This window comes from Scyliorhinus canicula, chromosome 15 (genome assembly GCF_902713615.1).
Source record: "Scyliorhinus canicula chromosome 15, sScyCan1.1, whole genome shotgun sequence".
Lineage (NCBI taxonomy): Eukaryota > Metazoa > Chordata > Chondrichthyes > Carcharhiniformes > Scyliorhinidae > Scyliorhinus > Scyliorhinus canicula.
Window position 1 is genome coordinate 8,323,106 of NC_052160.1, and position 18,943 is coordinate 8,342,048.

Below are 18,943 nucleotides of genomic sequence, written 5' to 3' on the forward strand. Positions count from 1 at the left end.
TATTCAGGCAAGGTGCTGCTCTTGTCATTGAGGGGAAGCAACTGGGTAGTGAAAGGTCGCAGCACAGCGGGGGCATCGCAGTAAACAACACGACAGCTGAAAAATAGGCTGCCGCTAAGATCATCAGAGCGGCTTTTGAAACAAATCAAGCCGCCAGTTTCACCGCCAGTTGCCCCGAGCGGTGTATCTCTGCCCGGGCGCAATAACCAAAACAAATAACTTCAATGTAAAGCCACAGAACAACTTCTATTGTTACTATTATTATTTTGTTTGGAAGGAATGTATGATCTGAACTTTGAAAGTGACTGGCTTTTAAAAAGAAAAATAATCACGCTGTTGGAAATTCTGATTACTGGAGAAATCTGGTTAAGAGCGTCTGAATAAGGAGCAGGGCCACTCGGTTGCTTTCTAACTCAGTTTACTGTCATTGTATCTCATTCCTTAATGAGATAATGTGAAGAATAGCTCCCATTTATATCTACTCTTTGAAAGGTAAATAAATAAAATTATCTCTACAATTTGGCATTCAGCCAAATGTTCCACAATGTAGACTCTGTGTGGTAGTCCAGGGTTTATTTTTTACTGAAGCCTGGACTAATCCCACCATGGCTGTTTGAGAATCTGGCCTTCAGTAAACAAAACGATGAAGTAAAAGGCTGGTATCAGGAATAATTCTCATTAAATTGTCATTAATTTAATTGTCATTAAAAATCTAACCTAACTTTAAAACAAATTCATTCGTGGGATGTGGACATCTCTGGTTAGGTCAGCATTTATTGCCCATCCCTAATTGCCGGTGGTGAGCTGCCGTCTTGAAATGAAAATTGCTTATTGTCACGAGTAGGCTTCAATGAAGTTACTGTGAAAAGCCCCTAGTCGCCACATTCCGGCGCCTGTCCGGGGAGGCTGATACGGGAATCGAACCATGCTGCTGGCCTGCTTGGTCTGCTTTAAAAGCCAGCGATTTAGCCCAGTGAGCTAAACCAGCCCCTGTAACTACAGTCTATGAGGTGTAGGTATACCCACAGTGCTGTTAGGGAGGGAGTTCCAGGATTTGGACCCAATGACAGTGAAGGAGCGGCCCATCTGTTTCCAAGTCAGGGTGGTGAGTGTCTTGGGAGGCAGTCTTTCCATCTGTTTGTTTCCTAATGGCTTTGAGGAAAGGGAACCTATAATCCCCACCCAGTCTGGCCTACATGTGCCTCCAGTTCTTGGCAATGAGGTTGACCCGTAACTGTCCTCTTAGATGACCTGTCAAGCCATTCTGTTGTATCATAGAAACTCTACAGCATTGTTGGAGTTGACAAAGAAATCTCACCATCACCTTCCCAGGGCAACTGGAGATGGACAATAAACACCAGCCGTTGCCAATGGCAACCACGTCCCAGGAAAGAACGAATAAATGTTTAGGGTGTTGTCACTAATCCTGCTTGTGACTTAGGCCTGTACCCAAAGTGGTAACTTTCCGCAATATTTCCCTGTATCATGCATCGTCACATTCTCATTGGAATTCTGAAATTGGATTACTCGTTTCCTTTAATGGTGTAATGCAGCCAGTCTAGATTCAGCCACATTACAATGCAGTGGGGAACGCAGAGCCTTGCATGTATTATTAATTGCTTCTCATTTAGCTCAGTGGGCTAGACAGCTGGTTTGTGATACAGAATAAAGCCAGCAGCGCGGGTTCAATTCCTGTACCAGCTTACCCGAACAGGTGTCGGAATGTGGCGACTAGGGGCTTTTCACAGTAACTTCATACTTGTGACAATAGTAGGTTATTATTATTGGACAGCACGGTAGCATTGTGGATAGCACAATTGCTTCACAGCTCCAGGGTCCCAGGTTTAATTCTGGCTTGGGTCACTGTCTGTGTGGAGTCTGCACATCCTCCCCGTGTGTGCGTGGGTTTCCTCCGGGTGCTCCGGTTTCCTCCCACAGTCCAAAGATGTGCAGGTTAGGGTGGATTGGCCATGATAAATTGCCCTTAGTGTACAAAATTGCCCTTAGTGTTGGGTGGGGTTACTGGGTTATGGGGATAAGGTGGAGGTGTTGACCTTGGGTAGGGTGCTCTTTCCAAGAGCCGGTGCAGACTCGATGGGCCGAATGGCCTCCTTCTGCACTGTAAATTCTATGATAAAATATCAAAAATTTGGATCGGTAATTTGAAGCTTTGAGACCGTGTCGCAAACAAATACGTTTCTGTGATGCTTCAGCAAACTAAAGACAAGAGGCTGGACTGAAGAGTTAGCGGCTTAATTTTCAGTAGAGTGGTCTTTGTTAAAATAGTGCACACACGATTGAATGAAGCAAATGGCTGATGTTTTATTCAGATCCCTATTCCATATTCTGCTGTTCCCCACACTTTGCCCCCCGTGTCTGACAATGTGCTCGCTCTCTCGAGTTACTTATCCAAGTATCGATAGCAATGAATACATTTCAGGTGGGTCTGGATGCACCTGTGGGCAGCCACTGCGACATTGTGGGTGTAAATCGCAGAGAGACAGTGATCCGTTTTTCTGCCAATGTACCTGAGGGAAGGGCCCGCAGGTGAGACTGTGACGATGTGAGTGATGAAAAGGGGAGGAAAACAACAGGGCTCCCTCGGGTGCGGTTGCCAAAGGAAGGCCCAACAGGGAGGAGGGACTATTGAAAATGAGTCAACCACGGCAACTGACGTATGTCTTCTGGCTGTTTTAATGTACGTTTGAAGCAAAAGCAGCTGGCTAGAGGTGTGGTTGGGGATCACTTTTTGTTCCTATCAGTGGCACAAGAGGGGAAGGTAACAAAGACCAAGAATGTTCAGCAGCTCCACTGCTTCCTCCTGCACTCATTTTTGCTTGATGTTTCTGAAATAGATTCTCGTCCACAGGAGGATGCTGCATGTTGTGTTGAGTGTGTTAAATTCACTTTACCGCTGTAATAAAGCATATAAGGGTGCTGGTTTTTATCTGTTCTGGTGAAGCAATGCTTCCATAACCTACAGGATGACGTACAGGTGGCACAAAGGCGACGCTTCACCCGGGTGGAGATGGCACGGGTGCTGATGGAGCGCAACCAGTACAAGGAGAGGTTGATGGAGCTGCAGGAGGCCGTCAGGTGGACTGAGATGATCAGGTGGGAAGGCCTACCCCCATCTAATCGATGGGAGAAGTATGTGTTGTATCGAGTCGCTGTGTGGTGGCTTTATCTTCATCCCTGCCCCAGCACCATGTCCTGTCTCTTTTCCTTTTCGCCGTCAAGCTTAAAAATGGTGTAAAGCATGTCTGAGCCCGGGAAAATGGACGTTTGCGTAGTGCATCGATGATGTTGATGTTTAGACAGTTCCGTTATGTCGCAAGCTGTCTTCCAGTGGTGATTGAGTCCCAAGATATTGAAGCGAATAGCATGACGTGACAACTTGATAAATGGGTTGGGGGTGAAATTGACCTTTGTCAGTGGTGTGAAGTGTCTGTAGTGATGGCCAGTATTATGTCAATGAGGAAGAAATTTACGTGTGATGTGAAACGAGCTGCTATTTGTTGTGAGCGTTACTGACCTAGAACTCTTTCATCCCTTTTTTGAGTCTTGTTCAAAAAACAAAAAGACACAAGTTATAATCGGAGATCTTCCATCAAACATACTTCCATTTGACCCAATATGCAGTGGATTCTCCTGCGGTTAATTTACATCAAAGTCCAGAATAGATCGACAACCACGACATAAACATAATGGAACCTTTGGATTTAGTGACCAACACAAGAGTCTTGCACGATTTGTAAAAGGAAAATTTCAAAGGAATAACCCAGGAGAAGTTGGGAACCCAGGAGACCCCAGGGAAGGATACCCCAATTAGGGCGAAATTGAGCATTTTAAAAATCACAATTTTGAATAAAGCAAGATGAATATACACCCAAGATAAACACTTATAATTTAAATAGAGATTCCAAGATAGACTAATAGGCAATAAACGTGGGAGCAAGTGAGAAGCCTTCTTATTTGATTAACCTTGATTCCTTTAAGCATGCTTTAGAGAGCTAGAAAGAGAGATAGTGGAACTATTGTAGTTATTTAGAATTTCAGAGTGCCTTTTACATGAAAGATTACTAATGCAACTAATTGTTGAATGTAGGATTGGATGCAAAGATGGCTAATCGGAAGCATGGAACAGTTTTGTAGGGAATAATCTCCGTATGGGCAAAGTATTGAGTGGGATCTTACAGAAAAATATATAATTATGAAAGGAACAGATAGGATAGATGCGGGCAGGTTGTTTCCACTGGCGGGTGAAAGCAGAACTAGGGGGCATAGCCTCAAAATAAGGGGGAGCAGATTTAGGACTGAGTTGAGGAGGAACTTCTTCATCCAAAGAGTGGTGAATCTGCGGAAATCTCTGCTCGGTGAAGCAGTTGAGGCTATCTCATTAAATGTTTTTGAACAGTAAAAGAATAAAAGGCTGCGGTGAGCGGGTGGGTAAGTGGTGTTGCGTCCACAAAAAGATCAGCCATGATCTCATTGAATGGCGGAGCAGGCTCGAGGGGCCAGATGGCCGACTCCTACTCCTAGTTCTTATGTTCTTATGATCCCACTGATTGACCCTGGACCACCATTATTTCATATTAATGAACTGGATATCAAAACAAAATGTAGGATTGTCAAATTGAGTTCCACTACCAAAATAGCAAGAGAGGTAGAAAGAGGGAACATCAGGATTTACAGACTGGAAGCTATAATGGCAAAAATTCAACATTGCGAAGAATCCCTTCCACGCATTAGGACGTCTCTATTTAAATTCGCCATCCAACCCTTTTCTTTTAAAAAAAAATAATTTAGAGTACCCAATTATTTTTTCTCCAATTAAAGGGGCAATTTAGCATGGCCAAACCTACCCTGCACATCTTTGGGTTGTGGGGGTGAAACCCACGCAGACACGGGGAGAATGTGCAAACTCCACACGGACAGTGACCCAGAGCCGGGATTCAAACCCGAGTCCTCAGTGCCACTGCTAACCACTGCGCCACATGCCGCCCTGACATCCAGCCCTTTTCAACACAAGTCAGCAGAATAAACTGACCGTGAAGCAGATTCAGGGCAATGCTGGCTTTGCCCAACCCACCATTACAGGTGGTGCCACTGTGGGAAATGGACATGGACTCAATGCCTTTCATGGCATCTCTACCCTTGGCCTCCAGCTGCATGTCCACCACCATGGCGCATCCTCCGACGTGCAGTGGTTTAGCCCAGGGGGGGCAAGCATGATGCCAGCCACAAGAATGGCAGTAGACACAAGTCATCGCTTTGGCCAGCCGCTGGCACCAGTTTCTAAAGCTGCTGGGATGCCTCAGCCAACCACAGGCCTGAACTCCTTTCTCTGAGGTCAATAACCTTTAATTTAGCTTATTGGAGCTGTGTTTATAGAGGGGATGTATATCTCATCTAGTCACCAGGAATGCCATCTCATTCTGCCTCTGGGATTAACTAGAGTGACTTTGCAAATATATATTGGGGTTGAGTAATACTTCAAAAATAAACATTTAACTTTATATAAAAAATATTAAACATTGGTAAATGCAAGGTATTAAATATTGATTATAATGAATAACTATCATGCATTGAATTGACAAAGGGGCCAAACATAATGGCGTAGCCACTTTTCAATATAAGACCATAGGAGCAGAATTAGGCCACTCGGCCCATCGAGTCTGTTCCGATCAATCATGGCTGATAATTTTCTCATCCCCATTCTCCTGCCTTCTCCCCATATCCCGGGATCTGCGCAAAGTGCCAAGTGAATGAGAAAGCCAAAATGGGATATATCGTCAGGATCATGCAGTCCAAATCTCCACTAGGGCTGTGCAATGCTCCAGTCAGATCACATTTGTGGAATGATGTTAATTTCTAGTAATCACAATACTAAAAGCATAGGCCGTCTTTGGAGAGGAGGGAGAGGAAAGCAGTAAGACTAGATTCCAACTGCAAAGGCTTTTGAACCAGAAGGAAAGATTGGGTAACTTTAGCCCCCACAGTTTACAAAGGAGAGAGTGGTGATGTGGGGGAGGGAGGGAGGGAGGACGGCCATTGACGATACCATTAAGTCATTTATGTAAGGTAGACCGTGAATATATATTCAAAACAAGCCAGGAAAGTTGGACCAGATATAAATTAGCAAGAAATAATCTTGTCACAGGTATTCGGGAAAAATTTCTCCACAGTACTAAATGATATTTGGAAGAATCTTATCAGCTGAGACTTTTCGGAGCATTGAATGTGATGCTGGATGAGTTAAAGTACCTAAAGGAAGATGGCCTGAAGAGTCTCCAATCACCTGTGACTTTTCTTACTCACTTCTGCCTGTCTCGTCATGGTTTGTTTCTGTTTAACGATAGTCGGGCCTCTATTTTATTACTGGAGGTGAGCTGCCGAGAGTCAGTTTCTGAACAGCCTCCGCACAGGTTTTTCAATTTCAGCTTTCATAAGTTAAGAGACCAATGACTCTGAAGCGAGGAACATAAAAGGGTTGTCTGCCAGAGGAGTGTGGCAGAAAACCCAACCATGTGGTTGGTCTGAGTTCAGGGCTGTTGTGTCTATAAATTCTGTAGTTTGATACTGCACAGCTGCAGATTGCTACCAGTGTATTTAACAGCAGTGTGTAGTTTGATGGCATGGTAGATAGATCTTGCAGCATCATCTGGGTGGGTGGGTGGGGAGCAGTGATTTGGCAATTCAGCGGCTAACCTGGCACCATAGGTTGACAAGGCTCCGGCATTTCAGGCTGCCAGGCTTTCTGGGGTTGACTTGGCAGCTGGGTTTGGCACAGTAGTTTGAGCTGCCTTGGAAATTAAACTTGATGCCGCAATGTTTTCGCCGGACCCAATGTTTGAAACTAATTACCAGCGGATTTGGGGGACCAGGTTTCACCTACTCGGTAACGTCCCATCCTACTTAAAGGCAGCCTTGGTCTTAAGCAAGCTGTCAACTGACCAAATAGGACTACGTGTATACAGTGTGAAGTTTACTGTTTTATTTTTAATATTTCTTAGAGCTTCCCGAGAGTATCCGTCAATCCAGGAGAAGAAGAAGTCGGGCATTTGGCAATTGTAAGTACTTCAATATCCAATTAGTGCTGTTAGATTTCTAAAATATCATTTTAAGTACAAGTCGTCTTAAATAATTTTATGAATCAAGTATTTTTGAGTAATAGTTTACATGGTGTATAAAATATCAGTTTTTTTCAGCTGGTGTGGGACACCCAGTCACCAAATTAGCAGGTGGGCAGGTTGCCCCAAGATCTCTGCCACTGTCATCTTTCTGGTTGATTGCGGGAAAGAGAGAGCTACCATAGAACAGTACAGTACAAACAGGCCCTTCGGCCCTCGATGTTGTGCCCAGCTTTGTCCGAAACCAAGATCAAGCTATCCCATTCCCTGTCATTCTGGTGTGCTCCATGTGCCTATCCAATAACCGCTAATCCATCTACGCTGGGTGATTTCTTTCTGACCTTTCCTCCCACTGTTTGGAGATGTTGTGGACTCCATTCCGGGCTCGTGCTTGGGGGAACTCCAGAGGAAGTTTGACCCACTTTGCAGGAGGGAAGTGGCAGAGGTAGAGTACAGTGTCACTTCATACACTTCGGATCTAAGGAAAACAAATGCCAATATATCTTAATGGTGAGATCTTAGTAGGGTGGAGGACAAAAAAGCCCCATTTATGTGCATGGCACTTGGTGACTCTTGAATTCCACAAGAAATCTGGGATTAAAAGTCTAATGATGACCATGAAACTATTGTCGAGTTGCTGGCCTACACGTGACTCTAGACCCACAGCAATGTGGTTGACTCTGAAGTGCCCTCTGAAATGGCCCAACGAGCCGCTTAATTCAAGGGCCATTAGGGATGGGAAATAAATGCTGGCCCAGCCAGCGACCCCCATGTCCCACGAATGAACTTTAAAAATCACTAAAACAAGAGATACAGAATTGTTACAGCGTGGAAGCCATTCGGCCCAGTGTCTGCACCAGCCCTCCGAATGAGCAATTCACTTAGTGCCATTTTCCTGCCTTCTCCCCATGACCTTGCACATTCTTTCTTTTCAGATAACAGTCACATTCCATTTTGAATGCTTCAGTTGAACCTGCCTCCCACTCCAATCTCAGGCAGTGCATTCCACACTTTAACCACTCACTGCTTGAAAACTTTTTTCTCCTATCGCTTTTGCTTCTCTTTTGTAAAACTACTTTCAAGTTGTGCCCTCTTGTTCTTGATCCGTTCACGAGTGGGTACAGTTTCTACAGACCCCTCATGATTTTGAATCCCTCGATCAAGTCTTCTCTTAGTCTCTTCTCCAAGTCTTCTCCAAGGAAAACAGTCCTAACTTCTCAATCTAGCTTCATAACTGAAGTTCCTCCTCCCTGGAAACATTCTCGTGACTTTTTTCTGCTCTCTCCCCAATGCCTTTACATCCTTCCTGAAGTGTGGATCCCAGAACTGGACACACAGCTCCAGCTGTGGCTGAACTAGTGTCTCATACAAGTTCTACAGAATCTCCGTGCTCTTCTACTATTAGTAAAGCCTAGGATATTTGATGCTTTATTACAGGTTGAACATCCCTTAGCCGAAATGCTTGGGGCTGAGTGTGTATCGGATTTCAGAATTTTTCGGAATATACTACGCATGTGTGGCGCGCATTGGAAACAGCGCACGTGTGGCACGCGTTGGGAACAACGCATGTGTGTCACGCATTGGGAACTGCGCATGTGCGGCACCCGTTGGTTACAACACGTGTGCGCTGCGTGTTGGGCACAGCGCATGTGCGGCGCGTGTTGGGCACAGCGCATGTGCGGCACGCGTTGGGCACAGCGCATGTGCGGCATGCGTTGGGCACAGCGCATGTGCGGCACGCGTTGGGCACAGCGCATGTGCGGCACGCGTTGGGCACAGCGCATGTGCGGCACGCGTTGGGCACAGCGCATGTGCGGCACGCGTTGGGCACAGCGCATGTGCGGCACGCGTTGGGCACAGCGCATGTGCGGCACGCGTTGGGCACAGCGCATGTGCGGCACGCGTTGGGCACAGCGCATGTGCGGCACGCGTTGGGCACAGCGCATGTGCGGCACGCGTTGGGCACTGCGCATGTGCGGCACGTGTTGGGCACTGCGCATGTGCGGCACGCGTTGGGCACAGCGCATGTGCGGCACGCGTTGGGCACAGCGCATGTGCGGCACGCGTTGGGCACAGCGCATGTGCGGCACGCGTTGGGCACTGCGCATGTGCGGCACGCGTTGGGCACAGCGCATGTGCGGCACGCGTTGGGCACAGCGCATGTGCGGCACGCGTTGGGCACAGCGCATGTGCGGCACGCGTTGGGCACAGCGCATGTGCGGCACGCGTTGGGCACAGCGCATGTGCGGCACGCGTTGGGCACAGCGCATGTGCGGCACGCGTTGGGCACAGCGCATGTGCGGCACGCGTTGGGCACAGCGCATGTGCGGCACGCGTTGGGCACTGCGCATGTGCGGCACGTGTTGGGCACTGCGCATGTGCGGCACGCGTTGGGAACTGCTAATCGCCCAGGAGCCTTGTGGGGTTTCCCACTCTTGACAACATATTGCGCTCCAAGGAAATTGCTGATTTTGGAATTTTTCGGAATTTTGCATAAGGGATGCTCAGCCTGCAATCACTTACTCAACCTGTCCTGCCTCCTTCACTGACTTACGTGCACAAATAGCCAGCTTCCTCTGCTTCTGCGTTCCCTTTAGAGTTGTATCCTTTGTTTTATGTTGTTTCTCTATGTTCTTCCTACTAAAATGAATCACTTCACAATCCTCCGAATTGAACTTCACCTGCTACCCATTTGCCCACTCCACCAACTTGTCTATGTCCTTTTAAAGTACTGCACAGATTTTCACAGTAACTTCATTGCAGTGTTAATGTAAGCCTACTTGTGACAATAAAGATTATTATTTTTATTGCAAGTTGTAGGTGAATCGTGTACCCTTGAAGTTATTATCCAGAAGTTCACTACTTTTGCTGAGCTTCAATATAGTTATGTATTTTGTATATATATCAAAAACAATAAAGTATTTTACACAACTGTTATAAATATTGGGCTATAATAATCCTCTTTGTTACATTACCCTGTTTGTTGTCTTCGCCTCTAGTTTCAGCCGTCTCTTCAGCTCTTCTGCAGCGGCCCAGCCCACAAAAAGACCCCCGGTGCTTCATTATGCAGCTCCCAACACCTACGGTTCCTCTGGCTTCACCAAGCGCCGAAGCCACACCATGTCCCAGTTATCTACCGCAGACCGAACACGTGCCATAGACTTCCTGCCTGAGGAGTAAGTAACAGCCTGAAAGGTGTGGCCTGCCCCACATGTACCGCACTCACATGCAGCCTGCTCCCATGGCACAGGGTTAATCCAGTTTGTGATTTTTTTTCATATGTTTATGCTTATTTTCATTATCCTCACCGTTTTATTTCCATTATTCATTTGCTTTGCTCGTTGTTTATTTTGCTCCTCTTCCATTTGTAATAATTTGTCACTGCCAAAGAAAGGTTGTTTGCGAAAGTCATGCTGCCTTTTATTTATTTTAAAAATTTTCTTGAAGAGTCTCAGCATCAGGACGTGTGTTGAAGAAGGAATCTCCCCTTCAGTACTCTCTCCTCAAGGGGGATTGAACCCAGCAGGGTGCCTTTTGATAATTAGTGTTCAAAAACAAAATGGCATGAAATGCACTTTTCGTTCAGATTTGATACATCTTCAGTACTGATGTTCATTGAAGCACCTGAGTCAGGCAGTGTGACGAAACTCCATTAATATCCATCTGAGAAGCAGTCATTAAACAGGCATGTCCAAGCCTTTCCTCATACTGTCAGCCTCAGAAAGGCTCCCCAGCCAATCTTCCTGATGGTAAAATCAGCACTCTTCTTCAAATGGGAATAGTGAATAATGAAATGTATAAATAGAATCACGGAACAAGTTTTTAAAACAAAATGTTCTTCAGAAATTGTTTCTATAAATCAGTTCTTAAAAATAGGGCTTGGATTGGGAAGTTCCTTTTTTAAGTAAAATCAGCAGCAAGGATTTAGAATATAAGGGTCCAAGTAGGTTAAGGAACTAATATTTCACAAACTGCTTCAGAGATCCAATTCTATCAAGTGTGCGTGAATCCTTCGGTGTTGTATATGGGGGGCTATGGTGAGGTAAACTCCTCTCTGTAGTTACTTTCTTCTGATTACCAATATGAGTGAAAATGTGGATATATAACCATTTCTATTTTTACTTGTTGCCGGGCAGATTTATTGGTTATGGGTAGATTAACAGATAGCTTGATGCTCAATGAGATCCATTTGGCTGCCTGTAACTTCACGGTTGGCTCATTTGGCCAGAGAGCTAACACGTGGTTCAGAAAACATGCCAACAGCATGGGTTCCATTAACATTCCGGGGTCTTGGGTCCTACCTACCTACCTCCTCGCCTGGTGGAAGACGATGGCAATCCGCCACTGCCAAGAAATACGGCTCAGGGTGAAGCACCGGCGAACAATGGGCAGAGCACGCGTGAAATGGGAAATGGCATTTCGAGGACACCTGGATTGTCTGACGCTATCCCTAGTACAAGATAAAGGCAAAAATAAAAAGCAAGTTAACTTGGAGATTAATGCAAGTGATTGTGGTGCATAAGAGTGTTGTTGGCATATAGGGTCTATACTGTGGGCAATGGTATATTGTATAAGCACCAGCTTGTATTTATATAGCACATTGAACGTATAGGGTGGGATTTTGGGCCCCACCCTCTGCCAGGATTGGTTGACCAGCTGCAATACTTGGGGTGGGTCCCACCATGGCATGGCCGGAAAATCCTGGCCAAAGAACCATAGGAGCATTGTTAAGCAAAATATGAAACTGAGCCACATGTTAAAGCGGATGATCATTTTGTTGGAGATAAATTTTAAAGAGTGTCTTAAAGAAGGAGAGAGGTGGAGAGGTGTAGGACATGGATTCTAGAGTTTAGGGCCTAGCAGCCGAAGGCAATGGCAAAAGCCACCAATGGTGGGGCAGCTAAAACCCGGGGTAAAATATTCAAGGGGTCAGAATTGGACGGATGCAGATATCTCAGGAGGTTGTGTGGCTGAAGAATTATAGAATCTTAGCATTTCTACAGTGCAGAAAAAGGCCATTCGGCCCATCGAGTCAGCACCGACCTTCTGAAAGAGCAACTCCACCTAGGCCCACTCCCCAGCTCTATCCCCATAACCCCAACCGAACCTGCACCTCTTTGGGCTGTGGGAGGAAACCCACGCAGACACGGGGAGAACGTGAAAACGCCACACAGCCGGTCACCCAAGACCCATTGAACCAGGGTCCTGGTGCTGTGCCACCGTGCTGCCCTAGAAGGTTGCAGAGATAGGGAGGGACATGTGCTGAGTAAGTACTGTACATTGAGTAATCTCGACGAGAGTTTATAAGAATATTTCAATTTAAAAATGATTGCTGTTCTCCTATGGTGGTGTGTTATAGTTCACTGAGGGAATCTGAGTTGATGTGGGAACATGCACCTTTACATGAATATAGTCTGGAATGATGGTCTTGTATCGTTTTGACGAAGTAGAAATGTTAGATAGAACTTTGCAGCGCTGAAAGTGGTCTGTGCTGGTCTTTGAGAGAGCTTCCCAATTTAATCCTGCAATCCCAGTTATTTTCCCATAATCCTAGGTTGCACCATCCTTTAAAATGGAGCGTTCCAGATTATAACAGCCCTCGGTGAAAAATGTGTCCTTGTAATCAATGACTTCTGGTCACCAACCCACGTGCCACAGGAAACAATTGCTCCTATTTGCTCCATCAAAAAAAAACACCTTGCTAAGTTTGAACCCCGTTGCTACAACACCCTTAACTTTCTCTGCTATAAAGGGAACAATCCCAATTTACCTCATCTTTCCGCAAGTCCCTCATCCCAGGGTCCCAGGTTCGACTACCTGCTGGGTCACTGTGCGGAGTCTGCACGTTCTCCCCGTGTCTGTGTGGGTTTCTTCCGGGTGCTCCGGTTTCCTCCCACAGTCCAAAGACGTGCTGGTTAGGTGGATTGGCCATGATAAATTGCCGTTGGTGAGCAAAAAAAGGTTAGGAGGGGTTATTGGGTTACAGGGATAGGGTGGAAGTGAGGGCTTAAGTGGGTCAGTGCAGACTCGATGGGTCGAATGGCTTCCTTCCGCACTGTACGTTCTACGTATGCGGATTCCTTCAGATTGCGTTGATGTCGGAAGCCAGTGACTGTTCAGGAGGCTGGGATTGGGTTAAGCTGTCAACTGGCCCTGAGCACCTCCCTGCTTCCTCGGGAGTCTGTAGCGTACTTTTCCTGAATTTATGCCACTTGAGGGTGAAAGGAAGCCTCCAGCACTACCCTGTTCTGTACATTAGCAATTAATGTAACAGTCACAGCAGCATGAGTAGCATGTCCATGATGTCCTCACTGACACTCTGTGCCGTTAATCAAACTCGGGGAATCAGCCCTTCCAAGTGAAGAAAGGAAATACTTGATTGATAGAGTGCCTTTCACAATGTTGGCAAGTGCTTTCCAACCAATGAAATACTTGTTGTAATAAGGACAGAAAATGCTGGATAAAGGCAGCAGGCCTGGTAGCATCTGTGGAGAGAGAAACCGAGTTAACATCTCGAGTCCACACTTGATTCTTTTTGTAGTTGTAACATAGGAAATGTGGTCGAAAGTTCCCACAGACATTGATGTGATAATGGCCAGGTAATCTCTTATAGTGACGTTTGGCTGAGGAAGACATAAAGGCCAGGATTCCCCTGCAATTCTTCGACTAATGTTACGGGTTCTCTTCTGCCCACGTGAGAGGGAAGACAACAGCCTTGTTTTAAATATCTCATTTGCAAGACAGTACCTCTGACTGTGCAGTACTCTGTCGGTAGTGCTGTGAAGTGACAGCTAATATTATGTAACCTAGGACACCCCCCCCCCCCCCCCCCCCCCCCCCCGAAAATAAAAACCTTTTAAATCTGAGGAATTGATTCTCTTGTTAGGCGGTGAGGTGTACCTAGAGACGAGGTTGATTTTGCTAATTGTACAAACAGAATGGGATTTCCCGTCACATTTAAAACATTTCATTCCGACTGATGGTCATTCTTTCCGGCAGTAAAATGCGGATTTTCAAACTGAGCATCCAAATTTACAAAATTACCTGGAGTGAAATCGCTCCTGGCACGGAGACCTTGTGCTGAATGGGAACTGCACCATTCCACAGATTTGAAAGGTGAGTCTCTCGACGAGATACTGTTATCGTGCAGTATCAGGAGAAGCAGGGCAACGCTCGCAACAACTTCCTGATTTATACTTTGAACCGCTTGTAAGTGGTCGGTGGGAAGTGCCGTACAATTTGCATTACTCGTGCCGATGATCACAGTTACTCTCACCGTTATATTAACTGCACAATCTGACCCATTGGGCTCGGCTCTCTGGCTTCCCAGGCCGTGTTTCTTGGCCCTGGGAGGCGGCCTGTCATTGGCCAATGGCGGGGTCTTCTGGTCCCACCTTAGTCGATAGGATTGCCCACTGAATCCACCCCACACCGCCGGGAAACCCGCGGCAGAGGTACGGTGTCCGCGGGAACGGAAAATCTTGCCCATTATGTTTTAACTCCTTAAATGTGTGCTATGGTGCTCTTTCTAGTTGGATAGGGAGGAATTGTATAGTTGTGTCATGTACCACATTCAGAGTGGCACACAGATCTCCAGGAACCAATTGTCCAACTAGTTGTCAGGCTATGAAAAATCCAGAACTCAGAATTTTGTTTCTGTAAGGGCGGCACGGTGGTTAGCACTGCTGCCTCATGGCACCCAGGATCCGCGTTCGATCCCGGCCCTGGGTCACTGCCCGCGTGGAGTGTGCACATTCTTCCCGTGTCTGCGTGGGTCTCACCCCCACAACCTAAAGATGTGCAGGGTGGGTGGATTGGCCAGGCTAAATTGCCCCTTAATTGGAAAAAAAATAATTGGGCACTCACGTGAAGGGATCAGTTCAGTCCATAAGAGGGTCATTTAGGAGTCCGGTAACAGCGGGAAAGAATCTGTTTTTGAATCTGTTAGTGCGTGTCCTCAGACTTTTGTATCTCCTACCCAATGGAAGAAGTTGGAAGAGTGAATAAGCCAGGTGGGAAGAGTCTTTGATTATGCTGCCCACTTTTCCCAGGCAGCGGGAGGTGTAAATGCAGTCAACGGATGGGAGGCAGGTTTGTGTGATGGACGTGGCGGTGTTCACGACTCTCTGAAGGTTCTTACAGTCTTGGGCTGAGCAGTTGCCATACCAGGATGTGATGCAGCCAGATAGGATGCTTTCTATAGTGTACTTGTAAAAGTTGGTAAGGGTTAATGTGGACATGCCAAATTTCCTTAGTTTCCTGAGGAAGTATAGGCGCTGTTGTGCTTTCTTGGTCGTAACGTTCGAATTGGGTGGACCAGGACAGATTTTTGGTGATGTGCACACCTAAGAATTTGAAGCTGTTGACCATCTCCACCTCGGCCCCGTTGATGCAGGCAGGGGTGTGTACGATGCTTTGCTTCCTGAAGTCAATGGCCAGCTCTTCAGTTTTTCTGGCATTGAGGGAGAGATTGTTGTCGTTACACCACTCCACTAGATTCTCTATCTTCCTCCTGTATTCTGACTCATCGTTGCTAGAGATCCGGCCCACTATGCTCGTGTCATCAGCAAACGTGTAGCTGGAGTTGAAGCCAAAGGGTTGATGTGTGAATTTTTAAGTACTAGAAGCCAAACATTTGATGTTGAGATATTGAAATGGTATTTGTTTCTGTTGATGAAGACCACAACCTGTTGCCTTGGTCCTCGGATGATTATGCAAGGAGCCTTAAACCTGGCACCCTTAGATGAATCTCGTCAGCCTCCCTGCTGAAACAGTGCTTGTTACATTGATCCCAAGCCAGATGATGGGAGTATGAAACTCAGCACAAATCCTTTTCTTGGTAGTTAGTTCATTCGCAGATCGCAGAGTTGGATAGTCTTCTTAAAGGTATGAGTGGTTCAAAAGTGAGGATGTGCCCCTCTCATGGTCCGCTTGAGTATTTTATCCAACAAGAAGATAAAGTGAATGAAGTTGAGGCTCACAGTGGTGGAGTATGCCTTGAGTGGGAGGTTAGAGATGTGATGGGATAGGGTGTGTGTATGAGTTTGTTGATTCGGAGGAAGTGGTTTCAGGGCTGTTTGTGTCATAAAGTGTTGCCTAGTTGGGTAACTATATGGTGGAAGAAGCCCCTTTGGAGTCAACCTTATCCAGAGGGCAGTGTGAAGGCTTGATTGTGGAAGAATCACCTCATCAGGGTTAAGAATGTGCTCCTGTCCAGGATGGACAAGGTTGAAAGGAAGGAAGGTGCAGTGCATTACCATGGCAGCCTTGATGAGGTTGTTGAACTTTCTGCAGCAGTGTTGAGACGTCCTGGGGCTGAGGAAGTTGGCAATCGGTGCCACCTAGAGTTAGGCAGCACAAAGTACATGTCTGAGTGGCTTAGTGCTCCAACACTAGGTGCAACCATTGCATAATTCACTTCAAAGAAATTGCACGCCACTGTGTGGATTGTAGATCCATGGCCATTGTAGAAAGAATCTGCAATCGTTTGGAAAAGTTCAACAGTAGGAAAACCCTTTCTGAACCTTGTAGAGCCCACACAAGCCCAGAATTAGGCTGATCGTATCGGCTAAGACACGACGAAGCAGTGAAAAGACCTACTCCACACCCGTTAGAGAAATTTATGCATTTATTTGTAAAACAAACATTGGCTTTTTATTTATGTGGGTGAGGAGATTCAGATGGTGAGGAGATTCACAGTAACTTTATGGCAATGTAAGCCTACTTGTGACAATAAAGATTCTTATTATTATTAGACTCGGACATTGTAGATCAGGGGTGGGCAAACTACGGCCCGCGGGCCGCATGCGGCCCGCCAAAGGTCTTTATGCGGCCCACCAAGTCATTAAAAAAAAACAAAATTTTTTTTTAAATTAAAATTTTTTTTTTTTAAGGTTAGGGGGGGGGGGGGGGGGGGGGGGGGGCTGTTGGGTTACTTACTGGTATAGGGTGGATACGTTGACTTGAGTAGGGTGATCATTGCTCGGCACAACGTCGAGGGCCGAAGGGCCTGTTCTGTGCTGTACTGTTCTATGTTCTAAATCATAACTGGGTGAAGTAATTATTTTACTTAATATACTATGCGGCCCTTTAAAATTGTGAATTTCTGAATGTGGCCCTTGCACGGAAAAGTTTGCCCACCCCTGTTGTAGATAGTGGCTGAACATTCCGGAAAGGTGGGTAAAGGGGGCAGGATTAGTAGGAACTTCAGCCAAGCAAGCCAGGAGAATGTTACAGAGCGAAGAAACATGCAAATTCAGACAGGTTCGAGATTTTTAAAAAGCTGAAGGTTCAGCAAAAGCAGTATCCAAACACGCGCAATTTCTACTTCCAGTTCCTGGTCAACCTGAGGCGAACTGCACAAGCGGCATAGATGTCAACTAAGTTCCACCTCGAATAGCATGCGCTCTTGCAGACAATCTTTCTTTCGGAGAAGTGTGTATTTTTGTTTTCCATTCTGTACGTTTTGTTAATTTGAAATTTATGTTTTCTTTTTGTAGACAGAAAGTGCCTAAGGAGGAGAAGAAACCAGACCCAGATAATGAGCAAGTGTACGGCATGTCAGCTCCTCGGGGCTTTAACAGGGTTAGGGCTCTAAGTTGGGGAATTTGATGATTTAGGGTGTTTGGGGACCCTAGAAGGCAGGCAACATTTGAGCATTTAGTCTCTGTTTCAAAGTGCCTTGTGGACGATGATGCTCAGGATGTTGTCATTGATAAAAGGACATTGTTGAGTGACTATCGTTTCAAGTACGGTTCGGCACCAGTTACTCGGGGGTTTGTGAGATCCAGGCTTCACCTCTTAATCTACTTGGTTTTGTGAGTGTAAGATCTTCACTTCAACCTGCCTTGCTTTATGGAGGCTATGATTTGTAGCAAAGTTTGTGGTGCTTTATGTTCACCATTCAAGCAATTGTCAGGACCATTCTAGCTTTTTTGACAAAAATGATGATACAAGGTCAATTGAACATATGAAAATGAGATAGATCGTCTTCACTGCCACAACATATCTGGTTTATGAAGTCCGTTTACTTTGCACTTACCCAGGAGGGTTTATTAACCCTGGACATTCTTCATTGTTGGATTTCAGGGTTCATGAGGACGGGACTTTCACTATTGCAGACTTCCTGGATACAGCCGTCTCTTGGCAAAGTTACCACCAGTTCTCTGTTCAAAAATGTCTTGCGAAAGCCATTGGAGGGAGTTTTAGCGCACGGATTGGGCTCGGGTCAGTTTTAAAATCTGACGCCCAACCCCAACACGCCTATTTCTGCTTTCCCAGGGTCTGAGCAATCTGGTAACCCACAGTAGAATCTAGAAAACAGATTAAATCAGAGGCTGCCAACCTCTTTAAAATAATTAAATTGCCCACATGGGTCTTGGGTTGCCTCCCCCCCCCCCCCCCCCCCCCCCCCCAAACCAAAGTAGTCACTCTTGAAGTTGGGGATTTAGATTTTTTGTTAAATGTCACATTGCACCCACACCCCAGCTCCCCACCTCCCAATATTCTAAAATTCCTTCAAACGTCTTGTGCAGGACATTTTTCAATAGAAATTTGATCACAATCTAGAAAATCTGGAGTGGTGCAATTCCATTCCCGATCGGCTCCCTTGCCCCAGAGCTGCCGGTTGCTGTATCTGGTCTCACTGGTAGAACAACTGTGAATTTTAGCTGGTAAATTCTTGAACTACAGGACTTGCACTATAAGACATACTTGCAATAAGGGCTTCTCACTTTCACCAACCACCAGAGTCTGCCCAACTCGCGCTAGTGTCTGTTAAGCTTTCAAAATCCTAATGAGTTGGTTGCTGA

General features: G+C 46.0%; 1 protein-coding gene across 1 annotated transcript in view; it reads left to right on the top strand.

Annotated features, from left to right (window-relative positions):
• mapk8ip3 (mitogen-activated protein kinase 8 interacting protein 3) overlaps nt 1–18,943 on the top strand; it is a 212,436-nt gene that overhangs the window by 124,199 nt on the left and 69,294 nt on the right. Inside the window, exons 13-16 of the mRNA XM_038820875.1 lie at nt 2,984–3,114; nt 7,017–7,073; nt 10,133–10,309; nt 17,633–17,683. Coding sequence (XP_038676803.1) covers nt 2,984–3,114; nt 7,017–7,073; nt 10,133–10,309; nt 17,633–17,683 — 416 coding nt within the window. The remainder of the gene's footprint in view (nt 1–2,983; nt 3,115–7,016; nt 7,074–10,132; nt 10,310–17,632; nt 17,684–18,943) is intronic.